The sequence below is a fragment of the Rosa rugosa genome, chromosome 2 (genome assembly GCF_958449725.1).
Source record: "Rosa rugosa chromosome 2, drRosRugo1.1, whole genome shotgun sequence".
Taxonomy (NCBI): domain Eukaryota; kingdom Viridiplantae; phylum Streptophyta; class Magnoliopsida; order Rosales; family Rosaceae; genus Rosa; species Rosa rugosa.
Genome location: NC_084821.1, coordinates 65,501,536 through 65,519,560, shown reverse-complemented (window position 1 = coordinate 65,519,560; position 18,025 = coordinate 65,501,536). Strand labels below are relative to the sequence as shown.

General features: G+C 37.8%; 1 protein-coding gene across 3 annotated transcripts in view; it reads left to right on the top strand.

Moving 5' to 3' along the window:
* Positions 1 to 4,022: 4,022 nt before the first annotated feature.
* The window catches only part of LOC133729382 (probable leucine-rich repeat receptor-like serine/threonine-protein kinase At3g14840), a 47,173-nt gene continuing 33,170 nt past the window's right edge, over positions 4,023 to 18,025 (top strand). For 2 of the 3 annotated variants that reach the window (XM_062156893.1, XM_062156896.1), the window contains exon 1: positions 4,023 to 4,278. In XM_062156893.1, the coding sequence (XP_062012877.1) occupies positions 4,143 to 4,278 (136 nt within the window). In that variant the 5' untranslated portion in view covers positions 4,023 to 4,142. Of the gene's footprint in view, positions 4,279 to 5,636; positions 5,800 to 6,099; positions 6,172 to 6,262; positions 6,332 to 6,414; positions 6,487 to 6,590; positions 6,663 to 6,786; positions 6,859 to 6,939; positions 7,012 to 7,095; positions 7,168 to 7,304; positions 7,377 to 7,472; positions 7,542 to 7,716; positions 7,798 to 7,972; positions 8,039 to 8,319; positions 8,386 to 8,479; positions 8,519 to 8,627; positions 8,669 to 8,883; positions 9,258 to 9,327; positions 9,527 to 9,898; positions 10,040 to 10,198; positions 10,318 to 10,440; positions 10,652 to 10,742; positions 10,981 to 11,323; positions 11,475 to 11,567; positions 12,898 to 18,025 lie in introns of those variants that run through there. The other variant, XM_062156894.1, reaches the window with a different exon arrangement.

Sequence of the window (18,025 nt, the reverse complement as noted above, 5' to 3'; positions counted from 1 at the left end):
TGAATTCTCAAATGTAGAGTCCCAAGTAATCAGAATCTAGATAAATAATCAAAGTTAAAAAATCTTTCCTCTAAAGTCAAAATTTTTGCTCGACATCTTTTAAAGAAAATTAAAGACTAAAATTACACTTAATGGATTTAACAATTCGATTACAGGAAGGTACACAAGCCTAAGGACAAGAAGACGAAATGTTATGTGACTCGTTGGAGGCATCCCCCAAGTGGTAGACTGAAACTTAATGTCGATGGAGCTTTTCACATGGAGTCAGGACAAGGAGGGATTGGGGCGGTTATCAGAGATGAGAATGGTATGGTGTTAGCAGCTATTGCACGTCCTTTCTCCTTTGTTTGTTCTGCTTTACATATGGAACTGGAAGCAATGCGAGCATGCCTTCTACTTGTGATTCACCAAGGCATGATCAACGTTGATATTGAAACTGATTGTGCGGCGGTGGTTACTGCACTAAAGGGAGATTTAGAAGACTTGTCAGAGGTAGGCAATATTGTAGAGGACTGTAAGTCTTACTTAAGGGCTATTCCTTCTGTTAGGTTACAATCCATTTATCGTGAAGCAAATGGTGTAGCCCATAGATTGGCGCACCTTGCTAGTTCAAGTTACTTAGATGAGTATTGGTTAGAGGAGGCACCTGTGATTATCCAGGATGTCCTCTATGAGGATTCTTGTACTAGTACTCGAGGTGAAGGTTATATGTCCCCCTCGTTGTACAATCATCCTTCTTCTATTAATAATATTCAGGCGTGGGGCTGAGCCTCCCAGTTAGGCTGGGTTCCAAACCCCTTTAAAAAAAAAAAACAATTCGATTATACCTACGTACTTGAAGCTTATGTGGCAATAATTATGGGCATATATATATACAGATTTTATCCAGAGCGAGGTTAGGGTTTAGGATCACTTTTCGGTCGCATATTCACATCTCGACCGTTCAGTTTTTAGGTACTAATGTATAGATCATCTATGCAAAATTTCAGCCAAATTGATGGTCGTTAAGATATTGATAACTATCATAAAGCTAGTACGGTTCAGGTTGGACAGATTCAGTTCGTCAATTGGTTTAAGCGAGTTAGATGTCTTAACGACCATCAATTTGGCTGAAATTTTGCATAGATGATCTATACATTAGTACCTAAAAACTGAACGGTCGAGATGTGAATATGCGACCGAAAAGTGATCCTAAACCCTAACCTCGCTCTGGATAAAATCTGGATATCAGATCCTATATATATATATATATATATATAGGTCTTGCTCTTTTGCAAGAGACGTCTGGAAATACTATCCAAATTCTACCTTCTTTTTATAAAATGAGTAATCTCATTTAGTGGCTAAAAGACGTTCCACCATCTAATTCTACCCATATCAATTCATCCCAAAAAAAATAAAAAATAAATAAATAAAGAAACCGTTAAACCTCTACGAGAAATTCTTAGGTATGGCAGAAATACCAACCATGTGGTACGCCCAACCAAGCATGTTACTTTATTTTTTTAATTGTATTCACAAACTACCCATGTTTAATTAAAATGAAATACCTAAAACACCCCCCTGCATAAGCACTGATTGGCTAAGCGTACCGCCACGTGGCGCACTTGCCCTACCTAAAAATCTCTCAACCTCTACACCACATGCCTCAAGACGTTTTTGATTTCAATACTTCAATAGCGCCATACAGATTAGTGATGATTTGCAATTTAATTACTTTCCTCATTTTATTTGCTTAAATTAAGAACTGTATTAATGACTGTAAAGTCTAAGTACTTACCAAGATTATAAGTAGTCGCCTTCTGTCTTAGTTGTTTTTGAATCTATGAAGGATGAATTAGCACACTTAAATTTTCATCATAAGTAGTCACCTTTATCGATTTTCACGATAACAGCTTTTATTCTCAACTTCCAAAAAGAATAAGGTATTCCAATTTATAAGATTTATGTGTGCTTCTTTTGTTAATCTAAGTTTATAAGATTCTTAACTATAAGATTTAGTTATTTTCATAATGAGTCTCAACGGCTTTTACCAATTAACACAAAACTTAATGGTTTGATTTTAGTTTTAGCATTCTCCACATGTTAGCTTAACGGCTTGTCATCGTGTTTAACTATAAATATACAAAACAAACTTAATACGACACGGCATAGTATTTTACTAGATCTTATAGAAGTGTATTAGTACGTACGTAATGACTATTCAAAATCTACGTACAAAAGATTCCAAGTGGCGGTCAGTCTTCTCTCTTAATTGTTATTTCCTAATCCATATGGATTCAGCACACTATTAGGTAATAGGGTCCTTGACCAAAAGCACCAAAATAACAAAAAATTATCTCACTTCCCCCAGCAACAGTTTTTTCTTCCCACCTACACAATTTAACAACAAATGACTATTTTGCCCTAAACACAATTAATAAATTACAGCTTCACCACTCAATATCAATCTCTCTGACTCTCTCTCCTCTCTCTCTCCTCTCTCCCAATTGAACTCCGGCTCTCTCTCCTCTGGCTCCAGTGATCAACCCAGCCCTCTCTCTCCTCCAGCTCCGGCGCTCGACACGGCCCTCTCTCTCTCTCCCCTCCAGCTCCAACGTTCGACCCATGCCATCTCCCTCTCTCCTCCAGCTCCGGCGACGACACAGCAACTCGGAGATCGGAGGAATATACCGGCTTCGTTTGCGGTTTCATGTGGTGTCGTCTTCATCCTCTCTCTCCCGTCCTTGTCCATGCCGGTGCCGTCTAGTTGTTTTGTATTATCTGTATTCGCTTGAGTATTAACTCTCAGAATCCTTTCCTCTCAATTGCTTCTGGGTATGAACTTTTAGAGTCTTAAAACTATGAACTTAATTCTTTTCTGGTTGGCTCAGAAAATACATGTATATCCCCAGGAAATCAAGAACGGTGCTTGAAAGTCCTTGTGCTTCAAATTTAATTCACCACTTGAGGTGTTTTGGCTCGGGCCTTTAATTATCTCCTTTGCTTGATATTTTTTGTCTCCTTTGCTTTTTCTTTTTCTTTAATTATCTATTGTATGATTGAGCTGCAATCCGGTCTCTTGGTTTTTATTTTTTTTTTCTTTTTACTTTTTGGTAAAATAGGGGGCAGAAGGTGAAGAAGCAAAGAAAAAAAAGTTTCACCGGGGACAATAGACGTTTATTGGGAGGCAATAGACGTCTTGAATTGGTGCAATCTCCTTTTTTTTTTCCTTATTCAAAGTTCTATTTGCCTAATTTTAGGAGGATTAGTAACTATTCCGGCAATTGAAATGTCTATTGGGGGGCAATATATGTTTTGAATTGTTGTAATCACCTCGTTTTTTTTTCTTTAATCAAAGTTTATTTGTCTAAATTTAGAGAGATTAATTCCCATTATGACTATCTAAAATTCTATTGGGGGCAATAGACGTCTATTGGGGGGCAATACATGGTTAATAATGGTCTATTGGGGGGCAATAGAGGTATATTGCCCCTCTATTGGGGGGGTAATAGATGTCTATTGGGGGCAATAAACATTTCCGGTGAGGTTTTCAAAAATTCCGGTGGGCGGCTACCGGTGACCGGAATCCGGCGAAAGTTGGCCGGAATCCGGCAACCGGTGACCAGATTCCGGCGACCGGCTCCGGCGAAGTCTCCTATGGTTTCTCTTTCTTCCATTCTCTCTCTCTCTGTAAATAACAAAGGGATTAGGGGTAAAATGGTATTAAAAAAAAATTAAAAACAAAAAAAAAATCTTAATGGGGTATTAGGGAAGACTCCCTTAGAGTGTATTGGGTAAGAGGGAATTAAAAAAACTTAATGGGGTTAGTGGGAAAAAAATCCCTAAAAATGGGGTAAATGGATAAAAACCCTAGGTAATACTCCTAGACTACTCTATGTTGACGTACTGAAAGCGCGAATGCATGGATTCATCGTACACTTATATTTCTGATTATTTCAATGTGGAAAAGTCTACTTGGTCCATAAGTCCCTATCCGTCCCTTCATTTATTATGATAGCTAGGTACGTACATAGATATTCACTTTAAAAACCGACGAGCTAGCTAGCAAAAAGCTATCGTTCATCAAGCAGGAATATTAGTATCTGGGCGCAGGCTAGCTAGGTTAGTCGGATTAAGTCGACGTACTAAGATCGAAGAAAATGAAGATGGCAATTAGACTTGGAGTTAGAGTTTGGAAAACCATCATGGTCCTCAACTTGGTGGTGATACTAGTTCACTGCAGTTTTGGATTAGTCGAAATTGAAGCTCTTTCGACTCGTCTCCCTGATACTGAAGGTACACATCCTTACTCTTCGTCTGAGATAATTCCTGTATAATTATCTCTATATATATGTCAAGTGTGTGTGAGCTTGCTTAATTACTGTGTCTGTGAGGTCGCTTAGTCATTACTACCACCACCAAAGCGAGCTTCCTCACTTGTATGGATAGATTCAAAAGAGTCCTTTGAAGAGTTTGAATCTCCTTTCTACCTTTTAGCCACGTTTGGTTCGCGGAAAGTAAGCATCAGGAAATGAAACTTGTTCGTTCCTTTCCTGCGCTTGAGATGCAAAAGGAATGAAATCATTTCCTGAAGGAAGGGTAAATAAAGGGGAAAGTGGTTCATTCCAAACCCCAAAGGAATTAATTTCCCCCTTATTTCCTTGCATTTATTACTCACAACATATCATTTTATTACATTATATACAAACTTTTTAACAACTTTCCTAATAACCTTCCTTACATTATCAAACATCGGAGTAAGGAAAGTTGTTGGATAATTTCATTTCTCTTCCCATGGGAAAGACAAAGGAATTAATTTCTTTTCCGTAAACCAAACGAGGCATTTGATCTTCTTTCTAAAAGGAAAAAATAAAAAATTGCCACCACACAGGTCTCTTTAGAACTAGTAGGGTAGGTTTTTTTTATTTTTTTAATTAAGTAGATACACAAATTGTCTAATTTTATTCTTATATCATATGTCTGCTTCGAGGTTTCTTGGTTTTTGTTAGAATAATGGTGCGTGGATTTCCTAAAAGGTGGGTGTACTCGGGATTTTTTGGGATTTTATTCTTATAGAATAGGGTGTCATGAGGTTCTAAGGGACGATTGTTTTCTGTCGACCCCATAGGGGTGTTTCGTTTTTGTACTGCTTGCTGAACTTAATGAAAGGGCTGACCTATTTCGATCAAAAAAAATACCTCACAACTGATCATGCTAAGTCTCTTCAGTCTTCAGCAAGAGACTTTTTTTCTTCTGCACCTTCCTTTTTACAAGCTATTGCAGCTGATTCTACTATTGTATAATTCCTTCAATTTTCAATAAAGAGTTGACATCATTTTACTCAAAAAAAAAAAAAAAACTCACAGCTCGCCGAAAATTAGTTGGGTAGGTTGTAAAAAATGCAGAAATATAAAAGGTGTATAGGTGAATATCCTCTCTCCTTTTTTATTCAAAAAAAAAAAATAATGTATAGGCGGCGGCATTGATTTACCCAAAAATTATAACTGGAGTCACCTGGGTGATAGGCGGGAATAACAACTGGTTTTGAATTTAGAAAGCACTTGCTCACCAAAATAGACAGTGATCTCGAAAATGAAAATCTTAAAATCAATAAAGAAAAATGTAAACTTGAAGGGTTTGATTTGTGTTTGCAGTGCAAGCCCTCCGAGAAATTGCTACACAAATAGGAAAAGACTGGAACTTCAGGGTAGACCCGTGCAGAGGCTGGACTACCCCAAATTCTACTGACAATGAATTCAAAAACATTCTCAAGTGCAACTGCTCCTTCCCTGATGGCCCATGTCACGTCACCAACATGTAGGTGTATTTGAAGCTTATATTATATATATATAATTTTTTTTTTTTTTCCCATTCCTCTATAATATATTGCTGGGTTAATTCGTACTGCATTATATATCTTGGAGTCGGTTTTTCATGCACAGCAAGTGTATGAGCAAATGTCTAGGTGGGTATTTCTTTTCTTTTTCTTTCGTTTGCAATTTAGGAGAATCTCTTCGTTTATGAGAGTGAGTGACATGCAAGACATTATCACTACTTGTTCCTAAATAGGTAATAGGTTGAATATTGTGATTAGCTCTGACATTTTTCCGGATACAGTATTCTTAAAGGCCAAGATCTTGCTGGTGTACTTCCACCATCTATTGCAAAGTTACCATATCTTACAGAAATGTAAGCTTTTGTAATGTACCACGTACGATGCTAATGTTTAATTTTTCTCAAATGCTAATTTTATTACTAATATCTTTTCCCTTCTTTACAGCAATTTCGCAAAGAACTTCCTCAGTGGAAATATACCGAGTCAATGGGCTTCTACAAAGTTGGAATATATGTAAACTGACTTCTTAACTCCATATTCAAGTTTAGTCAAAAGTGGCCTATAATGATTTAACCAAGACAATGAGTAAACTGCAGGTCTCTCGGTGTGAACAACTTATCCGGACCAATCCCTGCCTTCCTAGGAAAAATTACCACTCTAACAAACTTGTATGCTCTGTCATTATCTCTCTATATTATTTTTCTGTGTTTGTCAAATCCAGTTTTATTTTCATTCGGTTTGATGAAAATTAGGACAATTAATATGTATTCAGGATTCTAGAGACAAACATGTTTTCCGGAACTGTTCCTCCTGAGCTTGGCAATTTGGTTAACTTGCAGAGACTGTGAGCTCTTTCTTTTATTTTTCCTTTCACCCCAAGTTTCTTAAATTTAGTTATTGATTTAAACAAAAAAACATTGAATAGCTTGAAAAAGTAAGTAACTGATAATTTGGTATGGTATGTACAGCATTATTAGTGCAAACAATCTCACAGGAGTGTTACCAGCGAATCTCACTAACCTGAACAAACTAACAGAATTGTAAGTGACGCTCACATAATGACTCGCAATTTTCCTGTTAAAAAATGTTCAGCGTCATGTTTTGAATTTTCCTTTATACAGGGGGATTAGCAGTAACAACTTCACTGGAAGAATTCCAGACTTTTTCCGAAGTTGGAGTCAACTTATAAAATTGTAAGTGCTTTAGCTATTTTGATATAATTCATAAATTATAGAATTGGTGTAATCTCTATCCATATTAAATTCTGAATTTGACAGAGAGATCCAAGCTAGTGGTCTAGAAGGCCCCATTCCGTCTAGCATTTCTGTCTTGAGTAATCTAACAGAACTGTGAGTTCCGCATCCAGCTCTTCATTGCATTAACAGTATAATAATGAAAACCATATTCTACATTTTACAATTTACCATAGCTTCATATCAAAGGGATTATTTTTGCTTAACAATTATCTATGATACAATTGATGCAGAAGGATCAGTGACTTAAATGGAGGGGGTTCAGTATTTCCAAACTTGACTAATATGAAAAGCATGAAAAGATTGTAAGTCTAAAACATGTTGCATTTTTTTTTTTCATCTATAGTTTTAGACTAATCCATGTTTATCCCCAACTATGCTCACATTGATTTATATTGCAGAATGCTGAGGAGCTGCGGTTTATCAGGACCTATTCCTGATTTAAAAGCAATGGCAGGATTGAAGGAATTGTAATTTACTTCTATTCGTTAATCTTTTTTATTCTACTACTCATTCAAATACATAAGGCACATTCAGTAAATACTTTCTCGATAGCAGTTTGATCAACGAGGTTCATTTTCTCAATTAAGCTTCCAAATAGTAAGCTTCCGGTTCTTATAACATCCTCTAGTTATTATCTTACAGAGATCTCAGCTTCAACAAATTGGAAGGAAGGTTCCCTGATCTTGAAGCTATGGCTCTGGATCCGGACGATTTGCAGTACATGTAAGAAATGTGAATTTCATATATGTCATGACTAGCATACATCATGATGCAAGGGGCCTCCCCTGCATATAGTATCTTCAAATATACACAAGCATATATTTATCCCATGTAACCCGCCTTTTGTAGTCAAGAAATAATTACTTCAACAGAATGTGACTGATTTCTTTTGGAATAGGTATCTGACAAGCAACTTGCTCAATGACTCTATTCCAAATTGGCTTAAGAGCAAAGATAACCGCTAGTATGTCCTCTATCCTACATCAAATTTGCTTCCGTTTTTAGTTTTTTTTTTTTAATTGTTTTGTTAAGGTGTCTAGCAGACAATTCTATCAGTAAATTGTTAATAGAATATTGAAGTTTTTCTTGTTCAAATCTACTGTTTGAAGCATTTAAAATCATCAATGACTAGGATTCTGTCATTAACTAATCCTTTAAGCATTTAAATGAACCTTTATCAATATTCTAACATGTACCTTACTGTGGATTTATACTCGCTTACAATTTGATCATATTTGTGTGCAGCCAGATAGATGTTTCTTACAATAATTTTTCCAAGGACTCTGAGCCATCTACATGTAGCGAATACCTGTATGAACTGTTTTCTGTGTAATTGGCATACTAAACACTCTATGGTTTCATTCACCTCTAATTTTTGTTTTTCAACTGATTGGACATGTATCAGGAACGTTTTCAAAGGCTCTTCTGCACCAAACATCAACTCGTAAGCTTCATACTTACTAGTGTTCGAAGATGAAGCCATTGTTTTTTCCTTTTCTTTTTCACTTTATGGACTTCTTACATAAGCTGATTATTATACTTCACTAATCTAGATTATCTGGAGCGTGCCTGGAGAAATATCCATGTACAACAGGTAACAATACATATCTTAGAATCAAAATCTGATTGAATAGATGGTTAGCTTTTTAATTATTTAACTTTGAAAGATTTTGTACAAAGAACTCAATTGTTGACTGAAGTTTCCATATGACCTCATAGTGAATGGTATCTGATACTATATTGATAACATTTATCTACTCAAATATTTTCTCTTATCTGATTTTTTATTTATCTGCTGTTACTGAACAGTTCAGTACTCATTGCATATAAATTGCGGTGGAGGAGCGACCACCATTGGAGAAGTCAATTTTGAAGATGATACAGATCTTGGAGGTGGAGCAAAATTTGTTCCAAGATCTAACTGGGGAACCAGTAGCACTGGAGTTTTCTGGGATACTAATGTCACCTCTTATGACTACATAGCAAATAATGTATCGATACTTGGAATGGAAAACTCTCAGTTGTACACTCATGCTCGCCTCAGTCCTCTTTCTCTCACATATTATGCAAACTGCTTAGGAGATGGAAATTATACTGTCAAACTTCACTTTGCGGAGATAATAATCCGAGGCAATAGATCTTTTCGGAGTGTTGGAAGACGGATATTTGATGTCTATATCCAGGTACTGAATCATACCGTTAATGAAATCTTAATGCACACAGAGTTTTTCTCATTGATGACAATTGTTACAGGAGAAACTTGTATGGAAGGATTTTGACATCGTAAAGGAAGCACCAGGGGTTGATAAGGTAGTCATTAAGGTAACAAATGCAGTTCAAGTTACAAACAAAACTCTAGAGATTCGGTTTCATTGGTCTGGGAAAGGCACAACAGCATCCCCTAGACGAGGAGTCTATGGTCCCCTTATATCAGCCATTTCTATAGAGCCTGGTAATCTTCTGGATTTGCACAGACACACTTTTAAGTCTGTTTTAAGAACTTTATGATAGATTTACAATCCATTTGTTTTCTACATGTTCAGAACAGAAAATTAAAGGAACCAACGGACAAGTGCTAGTACACTTGTAAGAAGTACCCAGATTATCACAGAACAAGCTTATGTGCATCTTATTTTTTAATTCTGATTATTGCATCTGTTTCCTATTTTGTAGCTATATTTGATGTATGAAACATTCAAGCAGATTACCATTCTTGGTCGTTTATTAATGAAAAGACCATTCTCGGTTGTTATGCCCTATCTACGGCAGTATATCATTGAACTGTTTTGATGATTTTCTCTGTTTTTTTTTTTTTACTCTGTAGAGTTCAAGCATTCCAAAACAAATATGTATATTGTGGTTGGAGTTTCAGTTGGAGCTTCAGTTTTGTGCCTGTTCTTCTTAATTTTTGGCATTCTTTGGTGGAAAGGCTGTCTGGTGGATAGTCAGACATCAAGGGAAGAAGGTGCTGCAAATCTAATATGCTCATTTCAAGCATCATATTGGCTTTATTCTTTCAAATTCCATGTGAACTAGGAAATTATACACACTCATACCATGTCAAAAGAATTTTTATCAGAATTTGGAAGACATTACTCATATCCTAACCTGGTTCTTTGGACAGTTCTGAGAGGACTAGATCTGCGGACTGGATTTTTCACCCTGAGGCAAATTAAAGCTGCTACTAATAACTTTGATCCTTTAAACAAAATTGGGGAAGGTGGTTTTGGTCCCGTATACAAGGTATAATACGACTGTATCCTGTTATCATTTTCCTTCTACTTTTTGTCTTTTTCATGTCTTCAAATAACTCTCTATGGCCTAGTTTTATCAAAATTGAAAACTAATTTACTATGCTTAATACAGGGTACACTATTGGATGGTACTATAATTGCAGTTAAGCAACTATCTTCAAAATCAAAGCAGGGAAATCGTGAATTTGTGAACGAAATAGGCATGATCTCTTGTTTGCAGCATCCAAATCTGGTTAAAATGTATGGATGTTGTATTGAAGCAAACCAGTTATTGTTGGTGTATGAGTACCTGGAGAACAATAGCCTTGCTCGCGCTTTGTACGGTAAGCTCATCATGTCAAGGAACAAAACCTGAAATCATGCATTCAGAGGTTCTAAAGTGACCCAATTATTAGGTATGTATGTTAATTGCAGGTCCAGAGGATGATCTTTTAAACTTGGACTGGCCTACAAGGCAGAAAATATGCCTAGGCATAGCAAAAGGTCTGGCTTATTTGCATGAGGAATCGTCAGTGAAGGTTGTACATAGAGACATCAAAACTACGAATGTGTTACTGGACCAACACCTCAATGCTAAGATCTCGGACTTTGGTTTGGCCAAGCTTGACGAAGAGGAGAAAACTCATATTAGCACCAAGGTTGCTGGAACTATGTAAGCTTCTATCATATATATTGCATGAACTTCATTTCTGTGGCTAATTTTGTCTACGCATTTTTCCACCCAGCTTTCTGTAGCCAAAATCTTAATTATGACACAAACAAGAAACTAATTTTTTTCTGAGTACAATATTGAAGTTGTCGATCAGTCATAGTAATCAGGTTTGTAAATATTGACAGCATAAATGCGTGCTGAAATGCCAACAAAATATGTGATTTACATGTAATGTCTTGCTTACATAAATGTTGATACTTGTTATTAATTTCTATTTTTATGTGAAACTTCTGTATATTAGTCACTAATCAGTCGGTGAAAACAACATTTAATTGTTGTGCAGAGGATATATGGCACCGGAATATGCTCTATGGGGTTGTTTGACCTTTAAAGCAGATGTCTACAGTTTTGGAGTTGTTGCATTAGAAACTGTTGCAGGAAAGAACAACATGAAATATCGACCCAATGAGAACATTCAATGTCTTATGGATTGTGTAAGATAAATAATCTTCATTCAAAATTTTTTTCACTACATATGTATGTAACTAGTTTGTGATCATCCACTCATTTTCTCTGCTTATTTTCAGGCCCTTGTTTTGCAACAAAGAGGGAACTTACTGGAGCTGGTGGATCCGAGGTTGGGGTCCGATTTCAGTAAGAAAGAGGCGATTAGAACGATCAAAGTAGCTCTACTGTGCGCCAATCCAACAGCTGCACTTAGGCCCATCATGTCTGCAGTAGTGAGTATGCTTGAAGGGCGGACCCCCGTGGATGAAGTGGTTCTGGATCCAAGTATCCATGGTGATGAAATGACGAGGTTAAGAGCCTTCGAAGAGCAGTTTGATCACAGTACTGCACAAGGGAGCTCCCCAAGTGGAAGTCATAGCCTCATTCGTTCATCAGATGCACCATGGACTGGTTCTTCTGTTACTACTACGTCTTCAGATCTCTATAAATGTAGTCTTTAATTAGTTCATAGCAATGCGAATTTAGTGTCACTCCAGAACAAATAGTTATCTCTTGACAATGTTTAGACATACTATTTAGTAGCTAGTAGCAATTAATTATTTCTGCATATCTATAACCGACTGACAGTGTCTCAAGGGCTACTCTAGAATGCAAGCTTAGGACAATTCAGACGAAGAAGGTTGAAATGAAAGAAAAGTTCCCATGCATGGATTGAATGGAAAACTGAAAGACACAACAAAAAGAAAAGTCCATGATGTCAAGATTTCAGTTTCCATAATAATAGTAGTGTTGGCCCAACAAGCAGACTTGCATGTGAGATGTTTGGAAATTAACCATTCATGGATATGTACGTTATGTCATATACATCATAATTCTGATTAGGCTGCCTCCATTGTTAAGATTATTGTAGGAATTTCCCTTCCTCTTGTTCAAATTTGAGATGAGTTTAGTTTGGGCCATTTAACAGACGGTAAAGATTTTCATTACGTCTGCTATTTGGATTCAATGTGAACTCAAGCGTAAAGTCCCAAGTAACAAGAATCTGTTGAGGTGATGAGTGGTGATCGATGATAGTAGAAATGCCAGTGCTGAGAGCAAAACAGCAGAAAGAAAAGCCCAGCAGGCCCAACATGAAACATGAGTCTGGTGATCTCAGCATGTGTGCAAGTACAACTGCATGCCTTGCATGTGATACTAGCCAGCTAATTAACAGCTTGGGCTACAGAAATAATCTTGAGCCTCAGCAACGTGTAGCAGATCAACCCCTCAGTTCTGGTGTCCTGCATGACTTCACCATGTGCAACTGACTTGCTTGAAGATCAAATCTGGACCGTACCCTGATAGCCACGTGGCCCTCATCTGAATGCTAATCTAGAATAATCTGTCAGCTAATTAGTTTCAGTCAATTAGTATAAATAGCTACTCCCTCTCTCATTTTTTTTGTACGCTTCTATCATTTTGTAAAATTACTAAGCATCAATACCAGTCTTTTCCTCTCTTTTGCTTCGTCTTCTTCCTCATCAGGTTAGGGTTTCTGCCATTGTAGCTTAGCTTCTAAGTTTGTGAGTATGAATGTGAATTTTAGCAGAATCTAGATAAATTATTAAAGTTAAAAAAATCTTTCCTCTAAAGTCAAAATATTTGCTTGACGTCTTTTAAAAGAAAATTAAAGACTAAAATTTCACCAGATGAATTTAACAATTCGATTATACCTACGTAACTTGAAGCCTATGTGGCAATGATTAGGGGAATATTTATTTATCATCTTTTGTATTTTTGCTCTTTTTTTTCTTTTTCTTTTTAAAAAGGGTTTGGAACCCAGCCTAACTAGGAGGTTCAGCCGCACGCCCGATATTATTATTAATAGAAGAAGGATGATTTGTACAGCGAGGGGGACATTTTACCTATTCCTCGATTACTAGTACAAGAATCCTCATGTACATCTTGGATAATCACAGGAGTCTCATCTAGTCAATAATCATCGAAGGAAGACACACTAGCTAGCAAGATGCGCTAATCAATGGGCAACATCATTTACTTCACGAAAAATAGGCTTTAAAGAAAAAGAAGGAATAGCACTTAAATATGCTTTGCAATCTTCCACAATACACCCTACTTCAAAGAAGTACTCCAAATTTCCACGAAGTGCAGAAATCACCGCGGCACAATCAATCTCAATGTCAACATCTGACATACCTTGGTGAGTAAGTAACAAGAGGCCGGCCAGCTCTCATAGCCTCTAATTTCATTTGGAAAGCTCTAACCCAGAAAAAGAGACGTGCAGTAGCTGCTAAGCACACTCCGTTATCGTCTCTCACGATAGCCCCATTTCCCCTTTGACCTGTAGCCACCAAGAAAGCTCAATCTGCATTCAACTCGAGTCTCCCACCTGGGCCGGGGGAAGCTGCCATTTAGTCTTCTGTCTACTATTCTTCTGTTCCTTCACAGGATGTAGCGACTGGTAAATCATTCAGGAATTTAGTAGCCCGGGAAGAAGACAAAGCATATTATTCCATTCATTCCACAAAGCCCATAAATGCATGAAAAACACGTCCGTCTCTGAAGAAGACAAATCATCACACACCATATGCAACCATTCAATCAAATGACCACCATGCATTGACCGCACCTTTATTAGTGGACCATGCAGCCAAAAGTCTTACTTTTATCATCGATCTTCTATGTCATCAAAGCAAAACACACATGCACCTTACGCGGTCAGGAATTGTCCTCGGGAATTGAGCACTTTTTTGCCAAAGGCCAAAAGCCACCTTGGTTGAAAGTATTACCCAAATTCTGTTTCTTTTTATAAAGCGAGTAATCTTATTTAGTGGCTAAAAAACATTCCATCATCTAATTCTGCTAACTCTTCTTTGCCAAAAAAAAAAAAAAAATTCTGCTAACTCTTCAATTATAGAAAATTGCCTCCTAATTTGTAGTTTTGTACAGATTTGGGAGTCGAGAAACAACAGGTTCTTGAGGTAGTTTTTATTATTATTATTATTATTATTATTTTTTATAAATAAGGGCTAGTGCAACTACCCTCATGTCCTTAATTAATGAAATTGTTGAATACAATGGATGAGACATAAAAGCCTAAACCCCAAATTACAATAACCAACGAGAGAGCTAATCCCGAATAATAACAAGATCCTCCACCAATTCTATGTATTTAACACGCACCAAATAGCAAGGGTTGTCATATAGGTAGATTAGTAATCCATGTTTCGGTTGTTGTTGAATTTGCTTATTGCACTCACACCCCTAAAATTACTATAAAGAAAGTCTTCTCGTCCCTAATAACTTTTTTTTTAAACAATTTATGTATTCGCAAAGTCCATTTGGAAGGTTAGGTAATTTTTCTATAAAGAGTTAATTATCTAATTTCAATAACAAAATGAATACGTTTTCAAAGTGTCGTGTCTCACTTGAGTGAAGATGATTATGAGATAGTAGAGGTTTACGTCGCAATATTTAAATTATATTTAACAGAACCTACTCTATCAGCCAATTAAAGTTGGTGTGAAACAACTTAATAGTCCCCTAGATCATATGTTAATTAATTTAATTTAATCTTAATATTAGAGGAGTGATGACGCAGTCGGAAAGTAACCTTAAGTTTACAAGCAATAAACCTAAAACAAGAATTCTGAAGTCTACTAGAGATAAATGAGAAAACTCTCAATTTGATTGATAAAAAGATAAAAGACAAGTTATGCAGCCGTTTAAGGTTGCTTATATATGAGAAAAGAAACCCTAGGGCGACTAACAATGAAACCCTTAAACCCACGGGTTAAAACAAAACTAATCCAAATCGAACCAGAAAACCTAAAATGTGGAAAAATAGTAAATCGCAATTTTCAGGTCCGAAACGATCCCGAAAGCCCATACATCGTGGCAAGGCCACGAGTTTTATTCCTGGCACCGTTCCTTCTCAGAAAGGTATAACAATCACAATTCTGAGACCGAACGCCAAATTTGCAGCAAACTGGGTTTTCCTTTTTCACGATCAAGCTACTCCTCGATTCTTGTTGTCATCCGTTCTACATCAAGGAATATGGTAAATCACAAAGTCTTTTATCATAATTAAAAGAGATAACAATATAATCCACTCTGTAAATAATTACTTATACTACCCATTGTCAGCAGTGAGTGGGTCATTACTAACTACTCACTATTATAGTATTATATAACTTTCTAACGTTTTGTTTTCTTAAATAATTTTTACTATTCTAACAAAACTTACTATTTTTAATCGAGAAATTTTCTCTATACATAGAGCATGTGCTTGCAGACTAATTTGTAATTGATTTTTTTTTTTTTGAGAAATGAATGTTTATTCACATGAGAAACAAATACAAGATATAAGTACGGGATTGTTCTGATGACAATCCAAAACCTAATATGAAAGCCAGGAAACAAAAGCACTCACTACTAACTAGCTGCGCTGCCTGTAACTTTCACAAAAAAAACATACTTATAACTATAAATCGAAAGAAGTGGAAAAAGGTCTTCACTTCTCCTCACACCTAAGCTAAGGTAGCCTCATTAAAACCTTGTTTAGATAAAACCCAATGGGAAAAAAATCTAAACAGAGGAAAGAGTACCACCTACTAATTGTAACAAAGAGCTTCTCTGAATAATCAATCCTGAATTTGCAATCCCCTTATTAAGAACTGACGAGTCGGGTACCAATAGTATAATGCAGATGATCAACTACTGACCAGACGTCCATGTTTTTTGCAGACTCCAAAACTGCCACGTTTGAAATTGAAAACTGGTATTATCTAAAACTCCAGTATTTCAACCGTCTTTAACTGCTGGCAAGACTCTTATCCGCTGTGACCAATAACCGTCACCTTAACTGATCATCGCCGGCTCTTAACCACCTGAGAAGCCATATCAAACAACCCCACATATCTCAGCGTCTACCTAATGAAAGTGTCTGTTTGGCTCCAAAACCAGTAAGGGTACAAACTGTCTCTTTTGAGAGTGTGCGCAGGCGTGCCAGCACCGTGGGGTGCAGTCGTCGGAGAATCCCTTGACTTGACTTCTGGATCAAACGCTGTGGATGAGGAGAGTACCAACCTCGTCACCAGGTTCTTTTCTATGCCTTCCGGAAAAGGACTTCTTGCCTTACGGGTAAGGGCTTTGGTTGTGATCTCTTCGCGTCACCGAATCGATACTCAACGTTGTAGGTTGAGCAGAGCAATCACTGGGAAGTTGAGAGAAAACACAGGGTTTGCTAAAGCGTGACTTTAGCTTCGCTGGGTTGCGAGGGCGTTACCCTTTCTCCATTGGTAGTATCGGTGGCAGTAGCACTAACAGTCGGCTCCTAGGGAGACTAGGACTAGAAGTACGGTCGCCGGGTTTCAACTAGGTTGAAGGTTTGCTCCGGGGAGGCTTGATAATCTGTGCAATTAGTTGATTTGAGAGTTGTTCTTTGTTCGTCCTTGAAACTTGGTATTTATACCTAGGGTTTCGACTGTTCCTTGCCATAGAAGGATTATTGATTGAAGTTTCCTATTCAATCTCCGCTACTTGACTCCAATAAGGGCTCGTTTTCCTTATGGATCTTGGAATGGGTGAAGCTGGAACCCAAATCCAAGTAGACTTATTTTTGGGCCGCAGATATCGTCCCGCTATGCTAAATCCACTAAAGGATCTTGCCAAAAATACTTTTGGGCTCAAACATTGCCCCTCAGGCCCCGAAATCAGGCCCGCAAAAATGTAATTGATTGAAGGGGACTAAAACGACACGCCTATACTGACCGAAACGAGGCCATTAATGAGGGTTGCGTCCATTCGCTTTGCAAAACGTCTTTTCGTGGCATCGTTTTCCTCACAAAATCTCTTATTTAAATCCTGCAGCCACTTCAAACCTGTCACATCAGAAACTCTTTCAGTCTCCTAAACCCAGAAACCCTCTTATTCCGAACATCTTCCTCACAGAAACCCAAAAATGGCTCCCCCAAAGAAGATAGTCATCGATCAAGAGGATGAACTTAATGACAAAGCCGCCCACACTTGGGGAACCAGCATCGGTGCCCGCTGTCACATCCACACCACTATCCATAGACCTCTGCTTCTCAGTCTCCCAAATCGTCACGTCGGACTGGATCCAGCGCCGCGAGATTCCATTCCAGCCGACGCTATCACCCTCTACGGCCTACCCATTCGTCGACCCATTCCGGTCCTCTGAAGGACCCCTGGAGATTTCAGCAATTGGGGTGCGCAAAAACATTGAGCGAAAATAGGGCACTGGCCATCCTCGATCAGCGCGGCGGAGATCTCCTGGTATCACGAAGCGCGAGCGCGAGATCTGGCTCGCTGGAACGCGGCAGGTATTACCCATATTATTGATCTTTGCTTTCGCCTCCCGCGCGGTGGCAATCGCTCACCGATCGCCGCCTTTCTCTGCTTTTGGAATACTGCCACCAACACCTTCGATTTTCGATTTGGCCAAATGAGTATCACATTGTTGGATATTCTCACCATCACTGGCTTACCCATCGATGGCGAGCCCTACCTGCATGACCAATTTGACTCCGTCACCTTCACTTCAACCATGGCCCAA